The sequence below is a fragment of the Grammomys surdaster genome, unplaced genomic scaffold (assembly GCF_004785775.1).
Source record: "Grammomys surdaster isolate TR1022 unplaced genomic scaffold, NIH_TR_1.0 125581, whole genome shotgun sequence".
Lineage (NCBI taxonomy): Eukaryota > Metazoa > Chordata > Mammalia > Rodentia > Muridae > Grammomys > Grammomys surdaster.
The window spans coordinates 478,534-505,263 of NW_021620427.1; the positions used below are offsets into that span (position 1 = coordinate 478,534).

At 39.1% G+C, this 26,730-nt stretch overlaps 1 protein-coding gene across 1 annotated transcript in view; it reads left to right on the plus strand.

Moving 5' to 3' along the window:
• Tmprss11a (transmembrane serine protease 11A) overlaps positions 1-26,730 on the plus strand; it is a 48,447-nt gene that overhangs the window by 11,920 nt on the left and 9,797 nt on the right. Inside the window, exons 2-6 of the mRNA XM_028786789.1 lie at positions 2,483-2,604; positions 4,124-4,242; positions 16,491-16,558; positions 19,595-19,755; positions 25,263-25,301. Of these exons, the coding sequence (XP_028642622.1) occupies positions 2,483-2,604; positions 4,124-4,242; positions 16,491-16,558; positions 19,595-19,755; positions 25,263-25,301 (509 nt within the window). The remainder of the gene's footprint in view (positions 1-2,482; positions 2,605-4,123; positions 4,243-16,490; positions 16,559-19,594; positions 19,756-25,262; positions 25,302-26,730) is intronic.

Here is a 26,730-nt window from a genome sequence, read left to right on the forward strand (position 1 = left end):
ATATACATATATACATATATGTATTAAATTAGTGCAAAGAAGTCAGCTGTGCCACATACAGCACTGGGAAATGCTTTGAACTGCAAATTCTGTAGTAATTAGTTACTCAGAGACAGAAGATGAATGCATCTGTGTTTTCTTTGCCAGCGCATGCAAAGCTGGTGAGGGAAACAATGTCTAACAAAATGGTGTTTTAATTTACGAAAAGGCTAGATTACAAGCAGCTGTACTAAGTTGGTTTTTGTTGATTTGGGTTTTGTTTGTTTGTTTGTTTGTTTGTTTTTCTAATCTAAGTGATCTTAAGCAGATGAGTAACCCAGTCTGTGCAGAATGGGAAGGTAATGGGGTGGGTTTTTTGCCTTTCTGCATTACATGATTATATCCATAAAAGCAGGTCTCATCCAGCCTTAGTATTATATATATTGGAATATGATAAAATATATATGAACAATATATACTATATATAGCATTATATATAGTATATATGTAATATATATTATGTGTAGTAATATATATTACATATAGTATTATATATATTAGTGTATAATATATTAGGAGACTCCCAATATTATTGCAACTTGATATGCCATGTTTGTTTGACATCCCTGGGATGCCAGCCCTTTTCTGAAGGGAAACAGAGAAGTAGATAGGAAGTGAGGAGATGTGTGTTTGGGGAAGGACTGGGAGAAGAGGAGGGAGGGGAAACTGTGGCCAGAATGTGATGTATGAGAAAAAAATTGATTGAAAAAGAAACAAAGAAAAGTTGGTTTTAAGTAAAGTGTTTATTCATGTAGGATTAAGTAACAGTAGCTTTAATTTAGGGCTTTGTAGCTTGTGTTACTCAAAGCTGTATGGGGACTGTAGTCCCCAAAGCTTCTCTAAAACATATATATTTTGTTTTAGGTGTCTGTGTGTGGGTGGTTGAATATGAGGAGGACAGAGATACTGGATCTCTGTGGAGCTGGAGTTACAGGCAGTTGTGAGCTGCCCCACATGGCTGCTGGGTGCTGAACTTTGTTCCTCTGCAAGTGTAGCAATCACCCTTGGCCACACTGCTGTCTCCATCCTCCCACCAAAATGCAACACTTTAAACTCTGGGTTGTCAATGTCCAGTTTCCCCAGATGCTTACAGCCTCTCTGTGGGATTTGAAGACACAACCCATATGGCGCTTTAGCAGCATACAGTGAAGCCGAACCAGTCTGTTTTCATTTGTGAGCCTGTGTTGCCATCTGTAAATACAAGAGTCTCAGGTGTGTGACTTTTCCACAGTTGTCTTCCTCTGCTCTATTCAGAAGAACTGTTTTATGAGAAGATGAATAGATTTGAAAGCTTGTACATGTTCTCAAGTTAAATGTTTCTTTCCCTTTGACCATCTTTTGTCTTGACACACTAATACGATTCAAAGAAGGAGAGTGAGTACCCAACTAAGACAGAATACTTTCTTCAAGCTGACCCTCATCCCCTTTCTCCTGGCCAGTCACTGGGAAAACCCCTCACAAATGAACAAATATGCTACATGTATGACTGAATAGATGCACAAATAAATTGCAAGCACATTTAATAATTCAAGTGGAACTAATTGAAAGATAGTTCAATTTGTGTCCTAGAAGTCAGAAGCCCTTAAGTTTGAAAAACCTCCAACTTCTATTATGTGAGGGAAATCACTTTATATTTCTGAATAGATGTCTCCTTTCAGAGTGTAGCTAAATTATATTAAAGCATCCCTAAGATTTCCTTTATTCTGAATTTAAACATCAAGCCATTTAGAAAGCCAAGTGTAGAGCACTCTACCATTTGTGTAGAGCATCAGTTTGGCGTTGTAATTGAGTGTGTTAGATTACATCAGTCAGAGAACATACAGCACTTCTTCAGCCAACTCTTGTTTTTGGGTTCTTGGATCTTATGTTGTTGTTGTTTTGTCTTGTTTTTAATGAACCATTGTCCACACAGTCTATATTCTCTACGCACAGGATTCATTCCTTTCAGGTTTATTGGATAAACACATTCTTTTAAAATTTGTATCATTGCATTACTCCCTTTCATTTTCTCCCTCATATGTCTTCTATATATCCTTCTCCAATTCATCAAATCCATGGCCTCTTCTTTCATTTATGGTTATTGCATGCGACTGAATAGATGCACACATAAACTGTATGTTATTGCATGTAAGGATCCATGTGTATACGTATATTCATGAGTATTCCTACATATAACCTGCAAGGCTCTGCTGACAGCAGTTGTACTTGGCATTACAGGGCTGCCACCAAATGTCATAATAAGCAGAAATCAGGGGCAAGAACACAATTCCCAGGTATAGTCTTTTCAATATCTTCACGCAGGACCAAAATGACTTTAACCAAAATCAAAATAATGTCCTCTTGGTATTAAAGGAAGCAAATGGCAATGTGGATTTATCCAAACACAACTAGAAAACCTGCAACTACTCCCATGAGAGAGTAACCATGGTGTTCCTTTATGCAGAGTGGCAGGCTATGACATTCACAACAGAGATCTGAAGCCATGGATGATGGCCCTTCTCACCGCGCTCTCCCTGATGATGGTGGTAGTGACCATTGGACTTCTGGCTCACCTCCTTGTCTTCGGTAAGGGACAGTTGAGACTCTCACGAAAGTGATGCGCAAATCATGTAGTACGGTGTAATTTGCATATCTGCAAATGAAATTCATGCTTTTACCTGGGACTGTCCCCGCTTAGAATATTTCCGAGTTTATTCCGTCATCTCATCACAAATAATTATTGTAACACTCTTAAATACAAATGTTTTTCTGGGTGCTTAATGATACCATTAGTACAGTGTTCAGCAAGGTACAAAAGCTTCTCACTTGCCGAGGTGCCGTGTCTTTTAGAATCTATATATAATATTAAAACCACTCATTGTCGTTTGGGTGATAGCAGTCAGACTAAGCAAGTCTAACCATTAGCTGCACATCAAGATGAAAAACTATAACCAAGTCGCTATCAAAATTGGTTCTTTAATTTGCCATTGTTCTCTGCCCAGTAGAATTTCAAGGGCAACTCCCCTGGCAGAAACACATATCTAAAGAATGAATTTTAAAATCACATATAAATTATGATGTAATATTGTCTCTTACTCTTAGAAAAAGTTGTTCTCCTCAAACAGTATTTAAAGATTTTGTTTTTACTGTCTAATATATTTATATTAACACAAATAATGCTCTGTCTGTATTTTATCATTCTTTGCTAAGTACAAACCATTTACACTTTTTGACAAATCTCTACAATGGAACACTCACATGATGTATGTGTGCTACAAAAATGAGAAGCTCGAGGTAATCACTTGTATGGTTTTATATGCTGTCATCTTTGAAGAGGTCGTCTATAAAGACGGGGAAACACCTGAGAAACGACTTTGTACCATATTCTGAGACTCATACTGAAACCCCAGTAGCAGTTTATACCGATGACAAAAGATCCATACTAATTATACAAAAGCATCTTCAACTCTTCACAACAGGCTCTGATCTCTTTTCTTTCCATCGCTGATCGCCAGACAGCTGATTGACACCACCGTTACAAACTATTTTCATTTGCGATCTCTGACAGCCTTTCTCTTGGTGATTTCCTTCGTTGTATTTTGGTCTTTCTCCACAAGTAAAAGTATGCGAGATTACTCACTTACCTCTACTCCTGCATGGTTTATACCTCAGCACACACAAGAAAATATAGCAATGAACACCCAAACTCGGGAGCCTCACTGTAAAATAGAAACTTCTTAAAAGACCTCTTGTTGGTTGTATAGCAAGCATCAAGGTAGTTGATGTTGTTGTGTCTACACTACAGTAGTTACTACTACTTACTTCTCTCCTTTATAAAATGGAGGTCATGCCAACCTCAAGAACCTGGAATTATGATGAAACCATACATGCGAGGTTCTGTACATAGTAAAGATTCAACAAATATCATCTACTAATATTAACATAAAACTATGCTTGTACACTACTATGTTTTTTTTCTTAAGTTCAACTAGAAAGAGGTTTGGTGATAAATTTACAGCTTCATTTCTGGTTCATTGTAGTTAGATCTTGGATCCAGGAGTCTTTGCGTTGCTTATGCATGTTCTACTTTTCATTATCATCACAGGCCAGAAAATGGAATATTACCAAGGGACCTTGACAATTTCGGATATTCAAGACAATAGCAATTCAGGACGAAAGAGCTCAAGTCAATTGAAAGACTTCCAGGAGATGAATGAAAATTTGGTAAGACTGATAAAATTTATCTTATCAGAAAATAACTGCTAGAATTTTGTGGCTCACTAATTTTATTTCCAAAAACATAATTTTCATACCACCAACATCAGCATCCACGTGTACCTTTCTAGCCCCCACCTCAGACCAGTTTATCGTCTATTTCATGAGATGTATAGATAGAGTTGGGGTGAGAGAATGTGCCTGTCTAATAAGTTGGGGCTCTGACTGGAATCTCTCCTTAAACGATGAAAAGATGTATGATATAGGATCTATCCTGCTGTTTCTCTAATTTCTCTAAGAGCTTTCCCTAGTAGAAAAGTCCAGGTGCATTAGAACTCATTGTTGGTTACAACATGTTTCTTATAAAACCATCTTTCACAGTTTTAAAAATAGCTATAAGCAGACAACAAAGATAGAAGTTTTACTTTGGAATGTGTTCGTTAAGGGGAGAAGCCCAGATTTACTTCCTGATATTTATAGTTAGTGTTAAGAAATTTGTTAAACCTAAAAAGTCCAGGACACCTTCCAAAAGGGAAATGTCTTCTTGGTTTTATACAGTTATGTTCTCAATGTCCATGAATCCTCACTCAAGAACTTCTCAGCTTAATCTGTCTAAAGTAATCACAGAAGGTTGAGTCACTTAAAGGGAATAAATAATGACTATTCTTCATATCTTTTTTTTTTCTTTCTGCTTTGAAGGGCAATTTCTTTCTTTTTTTTATTGGATATTTTATTTACATTTCATATGTTATCCCCTTACCACATCCCCCACCCACCCGGGAACCCCCCATCCCCTTACCCCTCCTCCTTCTTCTCTATGGATGTAACCCCCACCTACCCCCCCACTCCCACTTCCCCACCCTCAAAATTCCCACCCCCTGGGGCGTCCAGCCTTCATGAGGTCAAGGATCTCATCTTCCACCTGTGCCCAGCAGGGCCCTCTACTCTTACACAATGAATTCGAGAGGTTCCTAGGTAAATGGATGGAACTAGAAATTATCATCCTGAGTGAAGTAAGCCAATCACAAAAGAACACACATGGTATTCACTCACTGATTATTGGATATTAGCCCAGAACCTTGAAATGCCCAAGATGCAACTCACAGGCCACATGAAGCCCATAAAGAAGGAAGGCCAAGTGGGGGTGATTCAGTTCTTCTTAGAAGGAGCAGCAAAATACTCAAGGGAGCAAACATGGAGACAAAGTGAGGGACAGAAACTGAAGGAGGGGCCATTTGAAGACCTTTCCACCTGAGTATCCACCCCATATGCAGTCACCAAAGGTAGATGCTGATGTGGAAGTCAGGAAGTACATGCCGATAAGGGCCTGATATGGATGTCTCCTCAGAGGCCTTCAAGAGTCTGACATATTCAGAGGCAGATGCTCACAACTAGCCATTGAACTGATCATGAGGTTCTCAATGGAGGAGTTAGAGTGAGGACTGAAGGAGCTGAAAGGGTTTGTGGCACCATGAGGAGAGCAACAATACCAACCAACCACAGCTCCCAGGGTCCTAACCACCAGCCTGGGAGCACTTATGGAGGGATCCAGGGCTTCAGCTGAATATGTAAGACTATTCTTCATATCTTAAGATTGATTTATTTTAAATCTGAGTGTGGCGTTTTATCTGCATGTACACCAATATACCAGAAGAGGGCACCAGATCTCATTATAGATGGTTGTGAGCCACCATGTGGTTGCTGGGGATTGAACTCATGACCTCTGGAAGAGCAGTCAATGCTCTTAACCACTGAGCCATCGCTCCAGCCCCTATACTTCATATTTTAATCAAGACTTTTTTTCTTAAAATATTTCCATTTTCAAATCCATTGTCATGTTTTCCATGTGACCACATTCCTACGTGCAATATGCACAACTACAGCATGCTTGCGGTGATGTTGTAGATCATGTTTCTAATCTAATGCATATTCTCAATTATCATTAAGCTTTACAGATTTTCTATCTTGCATTTTCATGTCCCAACATACATTTTATGTTTACAGATTGAGGTATGTTACCCCCCTATGCCTTTGCATCCAGAGTATACATTTGTAATATATTCTTGAGAAATCCCAGAATGAGATGTGTGTGTGTGTGTGTGTGTGTGTGTGTGTGTATGTGTGCGTGTGTGTAAAACCCAATTAATTTTACCTCTAGTGACTTTCTGATACATAACTCAGTGGTGGTGGTGCACAACTTTAATCCCATCACTCTCGAGGCAAAGGGAGTAGATCTCTGTGAGTTCAAGGCCAGCCTGAACCAAGGCTACACAGAAGAAGAAAAAAATGTGTATATATATATGTATATATATATATATATATATATATATATATATATATATAAAACTTGAAAAAATAAATTCTTTCAGAGATAAAAATATTATCACTCATTGAGAATCTTGAACCTCTTTTACTTAGTCAACATTCAACATTGCTGTCATTGTTTGAATACATAATGACTGATAAATGCTACCTTTACTGAGCTACATATGATTGCACTAGGTCTGAAAATAAATAAGCAACATATGAACTTGCAGCAGATGTGCTTCATATCCTACCCAGGGCCGTCATGAGTCTGCAGCAGGTCCCCTGCATCTATAGCATGAATTCATGAGATTCCCAAGCGCGTGAATGAGTGTGTCTCCGATTCTTGTGCCTTCTCTTGGGTTGTTTTTCTTCTGTTTGGTTGTTTTGCCCAATGCTGTGTTAGCTTTTTGCTGTATCTGACTTTATTATCTTTTATTATTTAAAAATAAAAGTAATGAACAAAATTTGGACATACATGTGTAACAGAAACTGGGTTTCAAGTAGATTTTCGAAGGTCACTTTGAGTTTCTAGCATGTGTGCATTTCTAGGCATGTAATTGCCCCAGGGACAAATGTTGACTTAAATAGTGACATATTATTCTCAGAAGTATATTCAGGGCCTTTAATGGCTGTCACTACATATTTATGGGACATGTACTTGAACCAAGTAAGCTATGGGACCCCATGGCCTGCTACATATTTCATGTCCTTTATCCTCATAAAACACGTACATATTCCTTCCCCTTCAGGTCACCATTCTGTTTTATGAGAATTTTTGTTTGTTTGAAATCATTCTTGCAAAGTGACATTTTGTTTTATGTGAGCATTCTTTAAACTTACCTCTTGTGTTACAGACCATGTCTTTTCCGTTCTGTTCTTATGCAAATCTTTCTGAGAGAACTATCTACGCTGCTGATTGTGTATCTAATTCATTGTAATTTCCCCCAGATAGTTTAAACCTGCCATTTCTTACCTTTGTTTCTGTTAGGCATTGCAAGAAATGTCCTAATCATACTCCTCCTTTTCCTATTATTGATAATTCCAAGTATTTCGGGAAGCAGAACTCCTGGTTCACTGGGCGTGATTTCATTCACAGGTTAAGGACCATTCTTGAGAGTGGCTGACTCAGCGCATTCTCTGATCTGTAGTACAAAGTGATTGGTGTTCCTGCACATCTTACCCAAAATGGGAATCTTTTGCTCTCTCTTTGTTTTTTATAATATATATCACAGACATATCACATATGTGATATATATATATATATATATATATATATATATATATATCACAGACAGGGTAAATTAAACAACACACTTTTATTTCAAATAGTTCTGAAAGTTCAGAAGTTTAATATCACGTTCTTAGCAGTATGGGTATCTGGTGAAGACCTTCTTCTTGGTCATAGAAGACTATCTTCAAAATGGAAAGGGATAATTGTTTGTAAGTTTTCTGTAAATGAGACTGAAAGCCTGACAGACATAACTTGAGTGAAGAAAGATTTATTTTTATCTCAATTCATAGTTGGTTGGTCCCACACACTTGACAGAACACCATGCTGAGGCAGTGAGCAGCACAGATCACATTTGCATCGTAGTAGGTCAGGAAAGAGACAGCAATATAACTATGGTCTCCAGACAAACTAATAATTTTAGAATTCTATGTTTTATATTAGCTCTTAAATTCTTCTGGTGAATACCCTTGAGTGTGACCTTAACAGAGAACTGGTTTTTAGACACCATTTAATGAGCTACTTTTCAAAAACAGCTAACTAAGCATTCTAAGGTTTTCTTGTTTTTTTAATTTTTTTAAACTTAATTTTGCCTTTTTACTCATTCACTTTACATCCAGCCCCCTCCCAGTAATTCCTCTCACAATTCCTCTCCCATCCCACTCCCCTTCTCCTCTGAGTGGGTGGGGACCACTACATACTTCCTTCCTGTCCGTTGAGGCCAGACACTACAGCCCAGCTAGAACAGACCCCACATACAGGCAGCAGCCTAAGCTTCTCTTAGTATGAGTATTAAGCTTATTGTTTTTCTTGGCGCATAGGTCTTTCAGTAAAGGAAATATGATCTGTCTTTTCAAGTTGTTGCAATCTCTTGAGGGAGATGTGAGTGACACGCGTGGAGCTGGAAAGCAGGGCAGGATATAATTAAGGATTAAACTGTGTAGAGGGTCTTAAGTGTAGGAGAATCTCAAAGGAAAAGCAGACCGAGGAGGATCCCTGTGGTCAGGGAAAGCTTTGTATTATCTCACTAGCTTAAATCAAGCAGCGATCTCCCCTTCCCTTACAGAGTTCGCTTTATGGAACTTCCTGGAAGGCTTCAAGCCGCATCCTGAGCCACTCCTCTTAATAGTTGCTAAATCCTAATGAGTAAAACCAGCTTCTTCTCTTTCCTCTGTGGATACTAATTGGATCGCCAAGAAAGACGGCTGCTGATCCTGTTCTGCCTCATAGTTTTGGCTTTACCCACACGAATGGAGATGTAAAAGTAAATTGAGTTCATTCCCCAATATTGCCAAAACTCCCAATTCCGAGAAACATTGTGAGGGATGTAGATATCCCTTCATATCTTTTAGAGAAGACTGGTTTTCTGGAACGAGGAAAAATATTCTTTAAGTTGTTATCACGTTACCACAATGAGCCCAAGATAAGCTGAAAATATTAAAAGGCAAAAAAGCATATGATACACTTATTTTACCAAATGTAGCTCAGCCTGAGCTGCTCTAAAGACACCCAGGACATATACATTAGCCTAGAGTTGGATAAAATATTCGTACACAAGGCCTGTTTTATAATAAACTGATAGATGGCTTGGGTTATTTCAGATATTCATATGCAAAAAAAATCACTAAAACATACCACGTTGCTGAGTACTGTTGCCCAGCACTGGAAGAACATGTCCCATCCATATTGCTAATCCAAGAAAAGACTGAAATTCAGCACTCAAAGTGCTCTGACTCTCCAGTTTTCACACCACTGTAAAGCAAAATAAAATCACACAAGGGACAGGATATTTCATTTCTATCCAGATCTTATGAGGATAAGGATAATCACAGAGAGGTCGTTTTACTTGAAGAATATTTTCAGTAATATCAAAAACATTTGCAACCATTAGGATCATTAAACAAATGGAAGTTATCAACTTGTTATACCATAATGACCGTGATAATATATAAACCCATCTATGTCTATATAGAGAATGAAATAACACCTTGAGTATCTTATACATTTACTCTACTTAATTCTCAGTGACAACCCTTTGAGGGAAACAATTTACAACCTAGATTTTATAGGTGGGAACACGAAGGCACAGAAAACCTAACGTGCTCAAGAACACACATTTTGATTATCTCAGTAAATGATACTTCAAGGCTGTGAAAGCGGGCATTATGGTTTGACAGTCACATCCTTAGTGAACGTCTGTCCCCAGGACAGTGGTCTTCTGGAAGAATCATCTATGTGAGTGCATTTCCCGTGTCCCATGGCTCAGATTCCCAGAACCTCTTTGCTACTGACACACTATTCTCTGTCAGTTATCCAGGTCCCCTGAGATTACAAACCATGGCAACAGTCAGAGTTTTCTTCACTTTCCCCATGTACTGAGAACGTACTCCTGTGCCAAAGAAGTTCTTCATTTTGTCTTGTTTATGCTCAGAAACACCAGAAACAGGGCCCCAAATTACCCTCAAAATATCCTTGATTTTTTTTTATCTAGAGTTATAGAGACAAAACACTTGGATATAGGTAGTAATTTTTTCTGTTCTTGCCTTTTTTTAAAAAAAATTCAGCTTACATTCTGGTTACAATCCCCACTCCGTCCTCTCCTCCCACTCCCACCCTTATAATTCCGTCTTCCTATTGCCCCCTCTGCTCTTTAGAGAAGGGAAGTCCCTTTTGGGTACCAACCCACCCTAAGACATCTGGTCCCGGCAGGACTAGGCACATCCTCTCTCACGGAAGCCCAACTAGGCAGTCCAGGTAGGGGGAAAGGAAACGAGAGGACAAAACAACCCCCAACCCCTGCACTTCACATGGTAGGGGACCCACATGAAGATCAAGTTGTACATTTACCACAAATATATAGGGCGTCTAGGTCCAGCTCCAGCATGATCCCTGGCTGGTGGCTCAAGCTCCGTGAACCCTCACGGACCCAGGTATGTTGACTCTAGGTGTCCTTGTGGTGTCTTTGACCCTTCCAGCTTGCTCGTTTCTATTCCTACTCTTCCACAAGTCTCCTCAAGCTCCTCCCGATGTTTGCCTGTGACTCTCTGCATCTGTCTTCATCCAACTCAGCTACTAAAAACAAAGATATTATGAATTTCGCAGGTAGTAATTTTTTTTGACAGAGTTATTTTAGGAACAACGCCAATTAGAAGTCAGAGCAAAGGATCTGGATTTGATGAACACCACAGCAGAAGTGATATTGAGACAAAACAGCAGCAGGGATGTGACGGTAGTGAACTTCAACCTAGCCACAATGTTAAAGAAGATCTGATGTTTGAATTCATACCAACAGAGAGGCACACAAGAGATGTCCATTGTTTGGATTTGGGCTGTGGATGCATGTCTTGAAAGAAGACACTGAGTTCGGAAGCTTGAAGAAAATTTAAATGAGAGGAAAGAACAAAGACAGAACAAAATGGTGGTCCAATCCAGTAATCACAAGTCTGAGGCCAGCCTGAGCTACATAGTGAGACCCTATAATGATAATTTAAAACTAGCAGAAATGGAAGACATTTCATGCTCATTGGCTGAGAATGTGGGAATGAAAAGTACTTGCGTCCCCTAGAGGACTCAGACGTCGTTCCTTCCAGAACTGAGGCAGGCAGAGCTGGCTAAGAATAGTGCAGATGTCTATAGACCTGTTTCATGTGAATCCTGACAAAGGATAGGAGTTGTATATTTCATAGCTAATATTTATTAGCATAGTAGAGATGTCATTATCTTCCCCAAGTGAGAGAACTAGCTACTAACTAAAGGAGAAAAAAAAATCTGAAGACATGTAGGTAACTCCAAATGTGGTCCTTTTCTAGTAAATTGTTCTCCTGGTATGGAGAGGCTCAGCTAAAGTTGAAGATGAAATGATTAAAACCTAAAATTCTTTCATTTATTTTTTTCATATAAATATATTTCCTAACCAATATACCGGAATCACTTACTATATAAAAATGTTCTTATCATTTCCTGGCATCAGTGTTTGGTGAGGAAAACAGTAATGGAAGCGAGCATAACAAAGAGAGAATGTCTACATCATAACTTTACACGCATGTTTAGTGTAAGTGATCTATAGTTGCACAAAGCTGTGTGTGAGTGTGCTGTTGGAGGAGAGATTTCTGAGAAGGGCAGCAATATAAGACATCTCTGACCATGATATAGACGTGTGGCACAGACTTCACTCCCCCTGGGTAACCTACAATATATGTAGATTATTAATTCACAATCGGAAATACAGTAACACGTTGGACGTTAAAAAGAGACTGAATAAATTCTCAGTGTGTGTGTGTGTATGTGTGTGTGTGTGTCTGTCCCCAAATTAGAGATTTAAGAGATAAGCTTGGAGAGGACATGAGCTTTCTACATGGTGACATTCTCTCCCTTGCTTTGGAATCCTTGCTTTTAAATATCTTTAGTACTATCTTAAATAGATGCCTATTTGTTATATCTTTCTGAAGATAATCTGTAGATCTTGATTTTTGAGGCACACTGAAAGCACTTTATCTTTTATAATGTTTTTATTGTAACCTTTTCTTGTAGACCTATGTACTTTGCCTCTCCCATCTCAGGAATATTAATCAAGGTGGGATACGGTTACCTAGCACAGTAAATCCAGCAATGTACGATTAGTCACGGGTGTGCATTTCCCTCAGGCATTCTACGAAGAGTCATTGAAAAAGAGTAGTGCAAGAAACTGACAACATTATGAAATATCACACCCTCTTTAGTGATCTCATTCCTTTTTGATTTAAGGTAATCAGAAAGCCACACTTCCATATCACTCCACCCACATCTCCAGACCTCAGGTGACCCTGGATCCAACTCCTTTCTCTAGTAGATGTAGCTCTGTGTTCAAAGCCAGAAGAGGTAGACCTTATCTCAGTTCGTCGAGCCTGGAAATACTGTAAACACTGCCTGGTGCTCATGCTGGCCATGTTCCAACCAACTCCGAAGGAAAGATTTAGATCTCACTTTTCAAACCCTTCCTCCACATTTTAGGGGCATGGCTTAGTCACTAAAATGCTTGCTGTGCAAGGCTAGGATCCCTACCATCACTTAAAATGCCATACACAAAAGCTTTTATCCCTGCAGCACAAGGGTGGTAGATACAGGAGATTCCTTGAATCTCACTGCCCAGGCAGTCTAGCCAATGAGTGAGCTCCAGGCTCAGTGAGAAAAAAAAAAAGATGAAAAATGATTGGGGAAGACATCTAACATGGACCCCTGGCCTCTCAATGCACATTATATGCAGTATCTAGAATTTCCAGTCAATAAAACAACATTATAACTGGATCACAGTAAAAGGTACTAATATCCGCTGTTTATTTTTGGCAGATCTTGCAGAGCTTTGCAGTTTTGGGCTCAAGTAGCCACAGGTCACTGGCCATTGTGATCAGGAGCTCCCGGTGCCGGGTGATCAGGAGCTCCCGGTGCCGGGTGCTCATCCTTAGGCTGGTACCGTGAGGACCTTATCAAGCTGAGAAGCTTGCCGGCCTAGGCCTAATTCTGATTCCGTGGTTCAATGCTGTGTCAATTAGGGCAAGTCACTTCCTCATCCAAATAATGTAGATAGTAATAGTATTCACCTCTGACCGCTGATGAGGCAAGCAAATGTGCTCACATGCAAAAGAGTTTGAACTTAGCACCCAGTTAGGAGACAATAGTGATACTGAATTCTACATTTACCACATGGAGACTCAGAGCAGAGCAACTTGCCACAGGGAGACAAACTACTGGGGAGTGCCATGAGAAGAAGAAAAAAAAAATGCTTCAAAGAGTCCACATGCAATTTTCTTTTTTGTTCAGAAGCATTGATCTCAGCCTATGTAAAGGATACATTTAAACCTAACCTCAAACTGGCAAACATGAGGCTCTCTGATATAAAATTTCTCTCTTTTATTTATACATTCTACAACAACAAGCAATATAGCTACCATTACAAATATTGCAGACTAGGAAAACAAAATCACCATGTTTGCACATTACTGTTTGATAAAAGGAATAATATGTTTATATTAATAAATATGCAAATACATAGAAAGAGTAAATTGGATGAGAAAAATCAAGACAGTAGGACGTGAGATTCACATGAGGAGGAAGGATCAACTAAACCCTAGAGGATTCCCTGAGAGAGATCCCCAAGGATAACTGGGATTCAGAGAAGCGATATTACCAGAAGGTAGAAGGACCCCATAGGTCAAAGATCAAGTATGCAGGATAATGGAGGCCAGGTCTGGTACTGGCATAAAGAGGGCTGAACAGACAGGCTGGCAAGAGACTGGGACGCCATCAGATGTCTGCTGATGTTGACAAAGATTAAATGTAATGACTCCATCCCTGCAGCAACAGTAATTTCAAGTAAGCTTTACTGAAGCTACAGATATTTTAAAAATTATGTCAAGCCGGAGAATTGGCTGAGAGGTAAGGAGTGTTTAAGAGCTCTTCCAGAGGATGTGAGTTCAGTTCCCAGCACTCACTTCTGATGGCCCCCAACTGTCTGAGATTCTATTCTATGGCTGCACAGGCGCATGGACACATCTCTACAGTTAAAATGAGTGATTATTTTTTAAAATGTATATCCTATCATAGCTTCTATGGTAACATTCTTATACTTAAGATAAAATAACAAAATCTATTTTTCTCATGGCCTGAGTTTGGTTCCTTTAGTTCTCAGGAGATCAACTAAGGTTAAGTTGGAAATAGGAGCTTGTATGCAATCCTCAGTAGAAGAACTATCCTAGTTTTGCAATCTCAACCTAGAAATACCCTCATGTGAAAACATAGATTACTGTCAAAGAAGAAACCAATTAGGAAGGATCTAACAGAAAGGGCCCTTGACATGTGCAAACAGCGACTTCAGGAATGACTGGGAATGAGCTGAATGGCTGGGCGGATATGTTTGAGTTGTCAACCTCTCCCTACCTTTTTTATTAAACACCCAAGTAACCTCCAGTTGCCCTCTTTCTATTTAATCTCAGTGCAATTTGCAGCATTCCAAAGTCACTAAGCAGAAACTAAGTACTACCCTAAAGGGGTCTTTTGTTCAATATCAGGACACTCGGCTCCTAATTACAAAGCTACAAATGCCCTGAAGTGACAGGTAGGATTTTTTAAGTCATTGACTCTACTAGATTGTGTTAATGACAACGAACTTTCAGCAAACCCATTTATATCTGTGCTGGGAGAAGAAGAAAGCGTCCTAGAACTTGGAATGACACAGTACTGATGGAGTACTTGTGGCGAATCAAATGACTCTTATTTCATAGAGTAACTGTAAGGGTTAAAGTAATGAGAGTCCTGGCTCCTAATGAAGCATCTGTAAGATTTTAAAAGGGGTAAAGAAGTCATCACTTGGTCCATTACTCCTAAAACATCTTTCCTCCATTTGTATGTCTTGCTCTTTTAAAAACAAAAGTCGCATTTCATGCCCTTGCCTTTAGGATTTAGGACTTTGGATTTCTCTTCTCTTCCCTTCTCTCTCCCCTCCCCTTCTCCTCTCTCATCTCCCCTTCTCTCTCCTTCTCTCCCCTTCTCTCCCCTTCTCTCTCCGCTCCCCTTCCCTCCCCTTCTCTCCCCTTCCCTTCCCCTCCCTCCCCTTTCCCTTCCCTTCTCTTTTCTTCTCCTCTCTTCTCCCCTCTTTCCCCTCTCCCCTTCCCCTTCTCCCCTCTCTCCCCTCTCCCTCTGTTCTTCCCTCCCACCGTCCTTCCACTCCTCCCTCTCCCACATTTAGTTCATCTGCCTACATTCCGAAGACATTATCGCCACCAAGTGGTTGTTAGAAGGTACTGAAATCAAACGTACCTGTGACAGACTATAGCATCTTGATGTAGCAGGCTTGAAACTACATACTTACTGTCAAAATTTTATATTCTTCTTCTTCCTTAGTGGTATAAAACGAGATCCATCACTTTTACATGATATTTCTTACCCCATTTCTGGCTAGCCTTAGAGTCTACAATGAATTAGAAATTTGTTTCTCCCCAATCCCCAGTCCCCTGTATACTTCATAACTAAAGCTCTACAGAGCAAGTGATTATGTACTAAATATACTATAAATTAATGGTAATGTGGTTTTACATTTTATTATGTACTTCCGTGTGGAAAAGTCTGTATAACATTTCCCTTAAATATGAATTATTTTGCTTATGTGTATTTTATACAGAATTTATCTGAAATATGCAACCCGTAGATTACTACAAACTGAGAAGTTATTTTGTTTTTAAATTTGAAAATTCAGAAGAAACAAAAAGTTTCTTCATAGATTTAAACAGGAAAGAGGGTGGACTCAGGGTGGGACCATCCAGAATGTTTGCATGTATATTTCACAAACATTTTTATTAAATGTAAAAGCTGTACACTTATGGGAAGTTCCAATTTTCTTTCCTTCAGACATTTTGCAGAAAGATTCTTTTATACAGAGCAAACAGTTGGAAGTAGTACAAAATTATCTGATGTTCATTTAAAAATAAATTTCAGCTTTGGTAACATACACTAAAAGTCATGATAAAAAGCATCCATTTTAAATGCCACTCACATATACCTTGAGGGTAAGAGCTATATTCTTTTTCTAGACTTTTTTTTTAAAAGAGTGACTAACTGAATTATTGCAAAAAATCACTAACTTAAATAATATTGTTACTGTGAAAATTCTACTTGTTTACCGTTTAATAGTTTTTATTATAAAATATCCTACTAACACATTGTTTTTCTTTTTCTTTTTTTATAATGACAGGTAGATGAAACATTTATAGATTCATCCTTGAACAAGCGCTACGTCAAAAACCACGTAGTCAGACTAACGTATGTATATTTGGGCAAGGATGTAGTTGCGAAACTGAAGGGACAAAGGGAAAGGACGTGGGGGCCCCTCACATAACTAATATCTCCAGACACTTTACCGGGGCTCTTCAGAAATATTGTCTCTAGAATAGCTTCGAGGTACAGGGCTAAACTCATCCTGAAAATTCAGAAGGTACGACGTGGGGAAGAGAGAAGTGATATGCCCATGTTACCCAAAGAGAAGGTTACAACGGATAGAGTGAGCACTGAAGCCCTACCCACTAGCTGTGCCACCCGAAATCCACCTTAATCCACAGCCCTGGATAAACCCAGGCCATGCCTCTGCATGCACCAGGTCCTATACTTCTGACAGATTCTTCAAAAACACCAAGAAGGGGAAGTGTACTACAAAATCGGATCATAAGTTTTACCCGTAACCAAGCCCTAGTGTCAGGCCAACATGCCCGAACCAAAAGATGATCGTGTCGTAATTGATACTCCCTTTTGCTTGGGTGGGGAGGCACGACTCATATCAGTCGGTGAAATTACTCAGAGGTTTCTACTTTGTTATTTAAAAAAAATCACGCAGCAGAACAGACAGGCACAAACCCATGAGTTTGTATGAATCATTTCAAAGAGAAAAAAGATACTCAAACAAAAATGCAATTACCCACGACTTTGTACAACGAACATATACAAAAAACAAAACAAAACAAAACAAAAAAAACCTTGATGAGAGCAAGTGGAACTCTTAGCCGGATTTATTGGAAGGGAAGGGTGGCAATTATTTTCTTACCGGTAGGCAGATGCACTATTGAAGGTTCAACTAGAGTTTTGTACATGTGATAACTCATGACTTGATAAGGAATTTTTAAAAGTTTATTTTTACTTCACTCTAATTAGTGTTTTGTCTGCATGTCCGTATGTTCATCACTCCTGTCCTGAGCCCTTAGAGGCCAGAAGAGAGAGTGTCTGTGAGCCACCATGTGGGTGCAAGAAACTGAACTCTCGTCTTCCTCAAGAGCAGCAAGCGCTCTTAACAACTGAGCCACCTCTCCAGCCCCCCACATGAAGTTATTATAATATGGTTGGGTAATTTAGGATGTAAACAGCATATAAATGCTGAAAATTTCTACATTGTATACCCTCTGCCTTTGAATTCTAATTTTTGTAGCATTTTAGCCAAATCTCCTTAGTCTGAGAAACTCCCAGTTTGTAGCCAGTTTTGATTATGCGATTGTTGTGGACATTAAACTCAGTAAAATGTTTTCATTCCTCTTATTTAAGATGGAAAAATATTTGGGTCCCCATTTCCCAATTTAACATAAAATTTGAGTTACTTACACTTCCCTGTTCTGGAGCCAAAATGCAATGTGAGACATATCATGTCTCGGGATTGATATTACTTCCTTAATTTTTAGCCAAAGATTCAGATAGGTTAGACTCACGGTTTTTTTTTTTTTTAGAACTGTTGTTTTGTGGTATAAAAATAGGGAGAATGAAAGATTAGTAGGTATCATTGTCAACTTTAAAAACTTTAATGAATCACATAGGTATATTTTGCTGTATATAAATATAAAGACAAGACCATACTGAAGGAAGATTTCTAGCATCTGAGTTTGAACATCTAAGTCATTTTAATTGTACATAAAGATACACATGCTGAGAGTCCCAAACAGAACCTCAGTTCTCACTCTCCTCCCCGTCTCCAAACAGGAGCACCTTTCACGGTTTCCTTTCCCTTCTGTGAGTCTCTGTGAGTCTCTGTGAACGTTCACTTGCAGAGGTGATTGGACTTGAAGCCATTTAAGGAAGCAGGTGTGATCATCTGGAGTCTGAGAGCCCATACACTGCTCTCTTCCAATATTTTATCTGGAAGAAAGAATCACTGCTTAAAATGCATTGAAACTGGTTGCTCTAAGCTTTGTGTAATGGAAAATTAAAGGGTGGACACTTGAAGTTCTATACAAATAACTTTTAAAATAGAGTCAAACAAGGAACGTTCTCTCTAGCAAAGCAAAGTTTCCACACCTTAATGACTGCCCTGGGGTCGGGGAACCACTTCTCACTGATGCTGTAGAGGTGAGTCATATATCAGGTATCTGATTTTTTTCCTCACGAGAACATGAGGCTTCTTTAAGCCCTCAGAGGTTTTTATGTTTTTAAGCTGTTGCGAGTATGGTGCATTTTATCACATCCTACAATTCCTCTTGTGTGCCACCAACATTTCTGTTTCACATTTGTGCCCTCTGTTTCTATTATTACCTGTGTATATATGGATACCACACACACACACACACACACACACACACACACATCCTTCTAAGTTCTGTTAGCATCAACCATACACATAGCATTACCCATACTTAAACATACATATATATAGGCGTAAGGCTGACCTCTGGCATGTAGTTAACCTACAAAGAAACTCGTTCCTGGGGAAACTTGACTCTTCCTCCCTCATCAGTTGTTGGCTGCTTGTAGCTCCATAACTGTAACACAGGTCTTATGGACCTTCTTCCCTCCAGTACTGTTGACTGGTATGGTCTTATGCAGGACTTACACAGTCAGCCATAGCTGATGCGAGTTCTTGAGTATAACATCTGTCTTGACCTCCTGATTCTCTGGCCCTTACAATCTTCCATACCCCCTTCCATGATATTCCCAGAGATTTGGGTACAAGGCTTGTTTCCCATTTCAGAACTGGCACCTCACAGCTGGCTACTTATTCTCTGCGTTTTGAACAGCTGAGGGATGTGAACTACACTGGTTGCAAAAGCCCGAGAGGACCAAACCTTTTTTAAAAAACAAAAATACAGTAACATGTCTTCACGTTACGGGGTGCACTCAAGATATTGTTTTTTTAAAAGCTAAAGGAGGAAACATGGGAGACGCATTTAAGTGAGAGAGTAGCATAGGAAGGAGCACAGATGTGAACAGAGTACCTGGCGCTTGACACACTCAGCACCTGAGACAGAGATGGGGAAATCACAGGGAAGACCGTGAAGCAATACTCATGCACCCTTTGAATGTGAACCCTACTCTTGTGTTTCCCAGACCAGAAGAGGATGATACAAGAGCGGACATGGTTATGGCGTTCCAGACTCCCTCTACAGAGCCAAGGACCATAGGAAAAAAGACAAGCCGTAGCATCTTAAATCAGAAGACAAGGAACGCAAGAGCTTTGCCAGCTGGTGTCTCACTGGTTCAAGTTAATGGTAAGTAGGCTGATTCTCACATAATAAAGCTCTTCGTGCATTCATAAACTCACTTGTCAATCCCATTCCAGAGAGTAGTAAGAAGTCATATGGGAAAAAATTCAACCTAAAGATGAGGCATTTCAAGGTTTGATTTGAAAGTATGTCTGACTTTAGTCATCAAGTCATGTTCCTGGAGGTAACCGATTGGTGCTCATCTCTCAATAAAAAGCATCTTTACCGCAAACAGGGTTAATCCAACCCAGCCACTGCCTCCATGAATAAGCAACTGAAATTAAGCAATAACTGATTTCTGGCTGGGACCTTCTAAAGACACAAACTCACCTGTAACCTTTAAAAAAAAACATAGGCAGTTTCTATATTTGATGGTGTTAGGAAGCTTTTATTCTTCTTCCTATAGGATTTAGAAAAGAGATAACCTGTGTTCAGAGCCACTAGAGCCATCTGATAAATAATGCCTTGCAAATCAATAGAAAAAAAACAAGTCACTGTAACTTATATATTTATATGCTACTCCATTTTCTCTTCTCTGTTTATCTTCATTCATTACAGTAATATCACCTCTCTAATTGTACAAAGTCTATCTCTATCAAGGGCCATCTGTATACTTTACATACAGTAATGAATTTAATTTACATATCTTAATAAAGTATAGAAATTCTATTGCTGTAAAAATTTTTAAGGAACATAATAATTAAGACAAGACAAGATTCACATCTAGAAGTATAATTTATTGATGGGCATAATGAAATGGGGGTTTTGAGCTTAAACAAATGTTGGAACCCTACAATCTTTGTCTCCTGGAAACCTATCCTTGTATCAGCGTATTTGAGACACTGAGGAGCTCACCTAGCCAGAAATCTACTTATCCTGCAGACTGTGTGCAATCACAACATCTACTCCCATCGGACAGGTACAGATTATCTCATAAACTCCACTGGACACCAGATTTATGACAGTAAGAGCAAGTGATTTGTGTTAGAAATAAAACAGGGTGCCCTGCCCTTGTAAGGGTCAAGCTGACTTTTGAGGAGGAAACCTCATTAGGAAATGGGCAACCAAGGTAATGGATGGACAGGTGCTTGCTCATGAGACATGAAATCAGATACTGAGAGCATACATCTGTAAGACCCCTCCCAACTAGAAGAAGGGAGCCTTCCAAAATTGTGATCCATTTTTAAATATTGCAGTTGTGAAATAATGTCCTTTCCAATGATCTACATGACAGGCTGTCTGTAATTTGCAACCATGAGTTAAATTTTCAGAAACTCAAAAGTCTGCACTCTCCAGAGATGAACTTGACATGGTGCTTGGCCATCGGGCCTTCCTGTTCCATGTGGGCTCAGCTTGTAAGTTTCATGTACTTTAATGATTGTACTATATTTAAAAAGAGGACGTTCCTGTAGAGAACCTGATTTGAGTTACCTGCAAGTAGTTGCCCACCCCTGTGTGTGGATCTTTTTTCAAAAACCAGTAAAAGTCCAATGACAATGTTTATTCTTCTTGACAGCACAAAAGTATGAGGAAAATATATAGGAAATTAGAAAACAGAATACAGCATCAGAAAACTATTGCTTCAGACTCTGGTAAATTGCATGTCCTTTGGAAATTGATTGACTCGTAGGAGAAAGAGCAAGAACTATAAAGGCTTCAGAATTTCCAAATGCACAGTGTTTGTGAGTAGCTAGAAAAGGACTGTAGACCACAGAGCTCGTACACACAGTCTTCAGGGGGCAGGCGTGTGTGTGTGTGTGTGTCTGAAATGTGTGTGTGTGTGTGCCTGAAATGTCTTTCTATCTCTTTCCACCTTATTTTTTTTGTTTTGTTTTGTTTTGTTAGAGACAGGGTCTCCTGCTAAATTTGGAGTACAGTGCTTTTGGCTAAACTGTCTTGGTAGTGAATTATATGGATCCTACTGTTTCTACCTCCCCAGTGCTATGGGGAGGTTGCAGGACCACACTGTTGCCATATCCAGATTTTTACATCATTGTTAGAGCTCCAAACTAGTGTTTTCTTGTGTGGATGCTAAGCAGTTTTCTGAGTGAGCTTCTCGGGTTCTATGTTAAGGCAGCTTTCACAGGTAAGAGCAAATTGATAACCACTAGGAGAGAGAGTCACTTTTCTTTCAAATTCTTGACAAATTGGCCATGTTCCTTTAGAAGACCACACATCTGAGAATACATGAGCAACAAAAATGGATGAATGTGAAGGTGAAGGAAAGAAATGAAAAAGATACGAGGTTGGGTGGATAAGGAGGAGATGTGGATCAGGGAAAGAGGTACGAGAGAAGTAAATATGATCAAGACACATTATACAAAATTCTAAAAAAAATGAATGAAACTATTTTCTCAGAAAACATTTTATTTGAGAGCTATTCAAAGAATTAGAAAACAGCAGAAGCTAAGTTAAAACTAGACATAACTTTTCAGTTCAAAGTTCTTCCATAGTTTCACAAAGTTCTTCATAGTTTCATATTTTATGTGAATAACTAACTGTGCAGTGTGGATTTTTCACTGGATACAATGTTGAGAAAACAAAGGTACAGTCAACTTCTTTGTATTTCTAGGGTCAGCACTGTTACAAAACAGCTCTCTGTGTATGTCAGAGGCAGTGTGCCCCACTGCCCATCACAAGGGCTGTAGTCTGCAAAACCAATAATGCTGCTAAATTTTCTTACCTCCAAAGTGTCAGAGATGGTAACTTTAAATTAAGTAAAATATTTTTCATGCCTATACTTGGAAAGAAAAAAAGTATATTGTAAAAATTGGAAGTAATCATCTAGGAACTGACAGACAGCCTTTTAGTGTAACATTCTTCCTAAAAAATTTATTCTTAGACATTCAATTACAGAGACAGGCATGGAGATAGATGCCTTTAATTCAAACACTCAAGAAGCAGAGGCAGGAGAATTGCCCTAACTTTAAGCCAGACCAGTACTGATAGTGAGTTTCAGGTCAGCCAGGGCAATGGAACAAGATTCTGTCAGAAGCAAAACAGAGAAGGGAGAAATATTATTTCCAATAATGCTGCTGTAGTGTCTGCCCTGGAGTCATTCCTGGAGATGGACATTTTGTACTTCTCCTGATACTAAATCAATGAAGATCTAATCAAAAATTCTAATGTGTGACCATGAGCCTTGTACTTTGCTTGCCACTCAAAAGCACCAATGACTTAATGATAAGTTGTTGGAGTAAGGAAAAAAGATGTATTCAGAAACTTAAGTAAACCAAAGAAGATAGAGAGTCTGTCTTAGTTGTTTGTATATTGCCATGACAGAGCATCGTGGCCATGGTAACTCTTAGAAGAAAAGAGATGATCGAGACTTAGAGTTTCAGAAGGTGAGTCCATGACCATGGCAGGAGCATGGCCTCAAGCAGGCAGGTATGACACTGAAGCAGTGACTGACAGCTCACATCCTGTAACAACAGCCATGAGTGGGGGGGGGGGGGAGGGGGGGGGGGGGAGGAAAAGAAGAACTAACTGGGAATGGTGCATGTTTTGAACCCCCAAAGCCTGCCCTCAATGATATACCTCTTCCACCAAGGCCATACCTCCTAACCTTTCCCAAACAGTTCCACTAATGGGGACCAGTCATTTAAATACACAAGACTACAGGGTACCATTCTCATTCAACTCATTCAAATCACCACAGCCTCCTTCTAACAAATATCATCCTTTTGTGGGGAGCAAGCACCCAAATTTTTTTGTTGGATATTTTATTTACATTTCAGATGTTATCCTCTTTCCCCATTTCCTCCCCCCAACCCAGGAACCTCCTATCCCATCCCCCCTCTTCCTGCTTCTATGATGATGTGCTCCCACTCACCCACCCACTCCCACCTCCCCACCCACAAATTCCTCCAACTAGGGTATCCAGCCTTCTCAGTACCAAGGACTTCCTCTCCCACCTTTACCCAACAAGGCCATCCTCCCTACATATTCAACTGGAGCCATAGGAGTTGTACAGAAGCATATCAGATAGATAGGCACCAGGGGAGTTACAAATTCAGGATATACCACCCTTCTGTTGAACAGACTGCTGATATACTGCATTGCTGCATGATCTGGATTCTGTAAACTTAAAGAAAAGTTTTGGAATTAATATTTTCTTTGTGCTCTTTCCAATGAATCGTTAATTCTGCCATTATTAACAAGACAAAAAGAGCATCTTTTCTCAGAATAAAAGAAGTAGACAGCAAATGGTCACTTTTCCCCAGAAACCTAAGACAAGTAACTTTCTTTCAGAGAACAAGGGAGTAAGCACTCAGTAGAGACCAGTCTTTTAGTGGCACCAGTGTGTGTGTGTGTGTGTGTGTGTGTGTGTATGTGTGTGTATGTGTGTGTGTGTGGTTTGTTCAAGAAACTTACATACTACCAAATTACTTTAGATAAACAATCGTGTTTCTTCCATAGGCTACGTACTGAAACTTGAGCAATTGCATCTTCACTGTGATTGGTGGATGCCTTCAAGGATGATATGGAGCTCATTATTTCCTTAAGTTTCTGCTTCATAAAGGTCATTGTCACAAGCAGCTCCTATGACTCATATAGGATTTATAAAGAGTTAGCAGAACGACAAATTATTGTCTTCCTCAAAAAGAAATGGGCTGCAGAAACCTTTTCTGAGAAACATGGCCCTGTGGTTTATCACTACCTTGTCCTGTGAGTCCCTTTAACTAAATTGTCACCAGTTTTTAATGCAACTTTCTACCATCATATTTCCCAAGTGTTACTCACTTCTAAGTACAAATTGTAAATATTCATTGTTTCTAACATGTTATTTCATATATACATAAAGTTCATTTTTTTTTTGGTCAGATTTCTAACTTTGTTGGAAATCAGCAGAATTTACCCTTAAAGATGATCTCTTACAATATTATATAATGATACATAATAGTTTCCTCTTTCATTTTTGCTTATCTTATGAGAAAGCATCTGTCCTGTGGTTTTCCTGAGACACAGGCATGTGGCACTGTGTCCACCTAAAGTATTTTCTTAATTTACCCCATCTAGTTGGTTAGGAACATGTCTGAGAAGTACTTTAAACGTAATTTATGTTGGAGCTTCTTAAAGTCTTTTCATCTTAAACTCTTTGAGAAAAACAAGCTTATATATAATCTTAAGTAAACAAAGGAGACAAAAGCAGGCATGTTTTGGTTGAGACAAATTGTAAGGCCTAGGGGCCTATGTAATTATTCTCTCTTCTCATCCTACAGTGGAATCCAAGAGGATTTACCTTGCACTCTTGGAAAACCACAGTTCTACATTAACAGAAACTATTTGCAGGTTTTATTCATCCACTATTTTTGTTTAACACAACGAGTAAGAAACTACCCAGCTAATTAGATGTTGCCACTTATATCCCATGTATATTAGAAACCCAGTGTCCTAACTTGTCTGTTTGCTGAACTGCTTAGAATCCACAGATAGTGGCCTTTGGAAATTCCTGGTCATTATGATGAACCAAGAGAACATTAAGTCAACTCTTACTGTATTTTGGTTTTGAGCAGTGTGCTCATCAGCAGGGAAACTAACTGTGCCAGCATGCAAGTCTAGTTAGCTTATACAGACAAGTTCAGTTTCTACATCGGCAATAGTATCTTCAAATGTCAGCTCATAATCTCTCACCCACATTCACATCTTCATCTCGCAGAACAATAGACAATGTGATATGTGTTTTTCATAATATTATTCATAATAATAGGATATGTGTTATTCATCATAATAATAGGATATGTGTTTTCTAATTCTAAGACAAAGAAAGTTAAAATGAAATTATGTTTTCTGGTATTGAGTGGGCTTACTTTTCTAAGTTTTAAAAAGGGCTATGAGAATGGTTTCTGCTAAGATTAAAATGATAGAAAGAGATTCAAGGGGAAGAAATGAACCTAATATCTGAGACTGACTACTGAAATATATTAATATTACGTTCATGCCCAGAAGTGACTTTATCAATTCACTAAAACTTGCTGTGTCCTGAATTTTGAAAGATTTTACAAACATGGTGTCTTAGTTAGAGTTTTGCTGCTGTGAACAGACACCATGACTAAGACAACTATTATAAATGACAGTATTTAATTGGGGCTGACTGACAGGTTCAGAGGTTCGGTACACTGTCATCAAGGTTGAGGCATGGCCAAGTCCAGGCAGATGTGGGATTGGAGGAACTGAGAGTTCTACATCGTCATTCCAAAGACAGAAAGGAGAATACTATCTTCCAGGTAGCTAGGAGGAGGGTCTCAAAGCCTACCCCCACAGTGACACACTTCCTCCAACAAGGCCACACCTGTAATAGTGCCACTCCCCGGGCCAAGCATATTCAAACCACCATATATAGTAAAGAACTTGAGCAGCACATCACTCTTCTGCTTCTGTGTCTTGCAAACACCTACACTACCTTTTTCTTATTTTTCTAATACCTTTTAACATCTATTAATACAGCATCAAAAGCATTTCAGGAGCTGGTCATACAACTGTGACTAAGACATGACCTTATTTAAGCCATAATTCCAGAGTAAAGGAAGGCAAAAATAAATTGGAAGAAATGTTAATATAGTATAATAAATGATTTATGGAATATGCAGTTCTTGGAGAGTCTTTCATAGTTAGCTAAGCTGGTCTAGTTGTGATATAAAGTAATCCCTGAAATATCAAGAAGAGAGTCCATGAATCAAGTGACTGGTAGTAAGTGTACAGGACAAGGAGAACAGGCAACTGAAGAAATCATCATTCCCAACAAATAAAAAATGTCTGCTTGGCTGCAACAAAGACTTGGGATCTGGGTGTGTAGGAAAGCAATGTGACTATTAGTCATGTATTACTAGAATCCCCTGGAAAGAGTTTTATTTGGAGGGCAACAAAGCTTTTCCACGTTCCAGAAAGGCCATTCAATGTCCAGTGCAGCCAATAGAATGTAGAAGGACAGGACTGAGGTACAGAAATGACGTGGGAGCTCCTCTGTTCTTTCAGATGAGA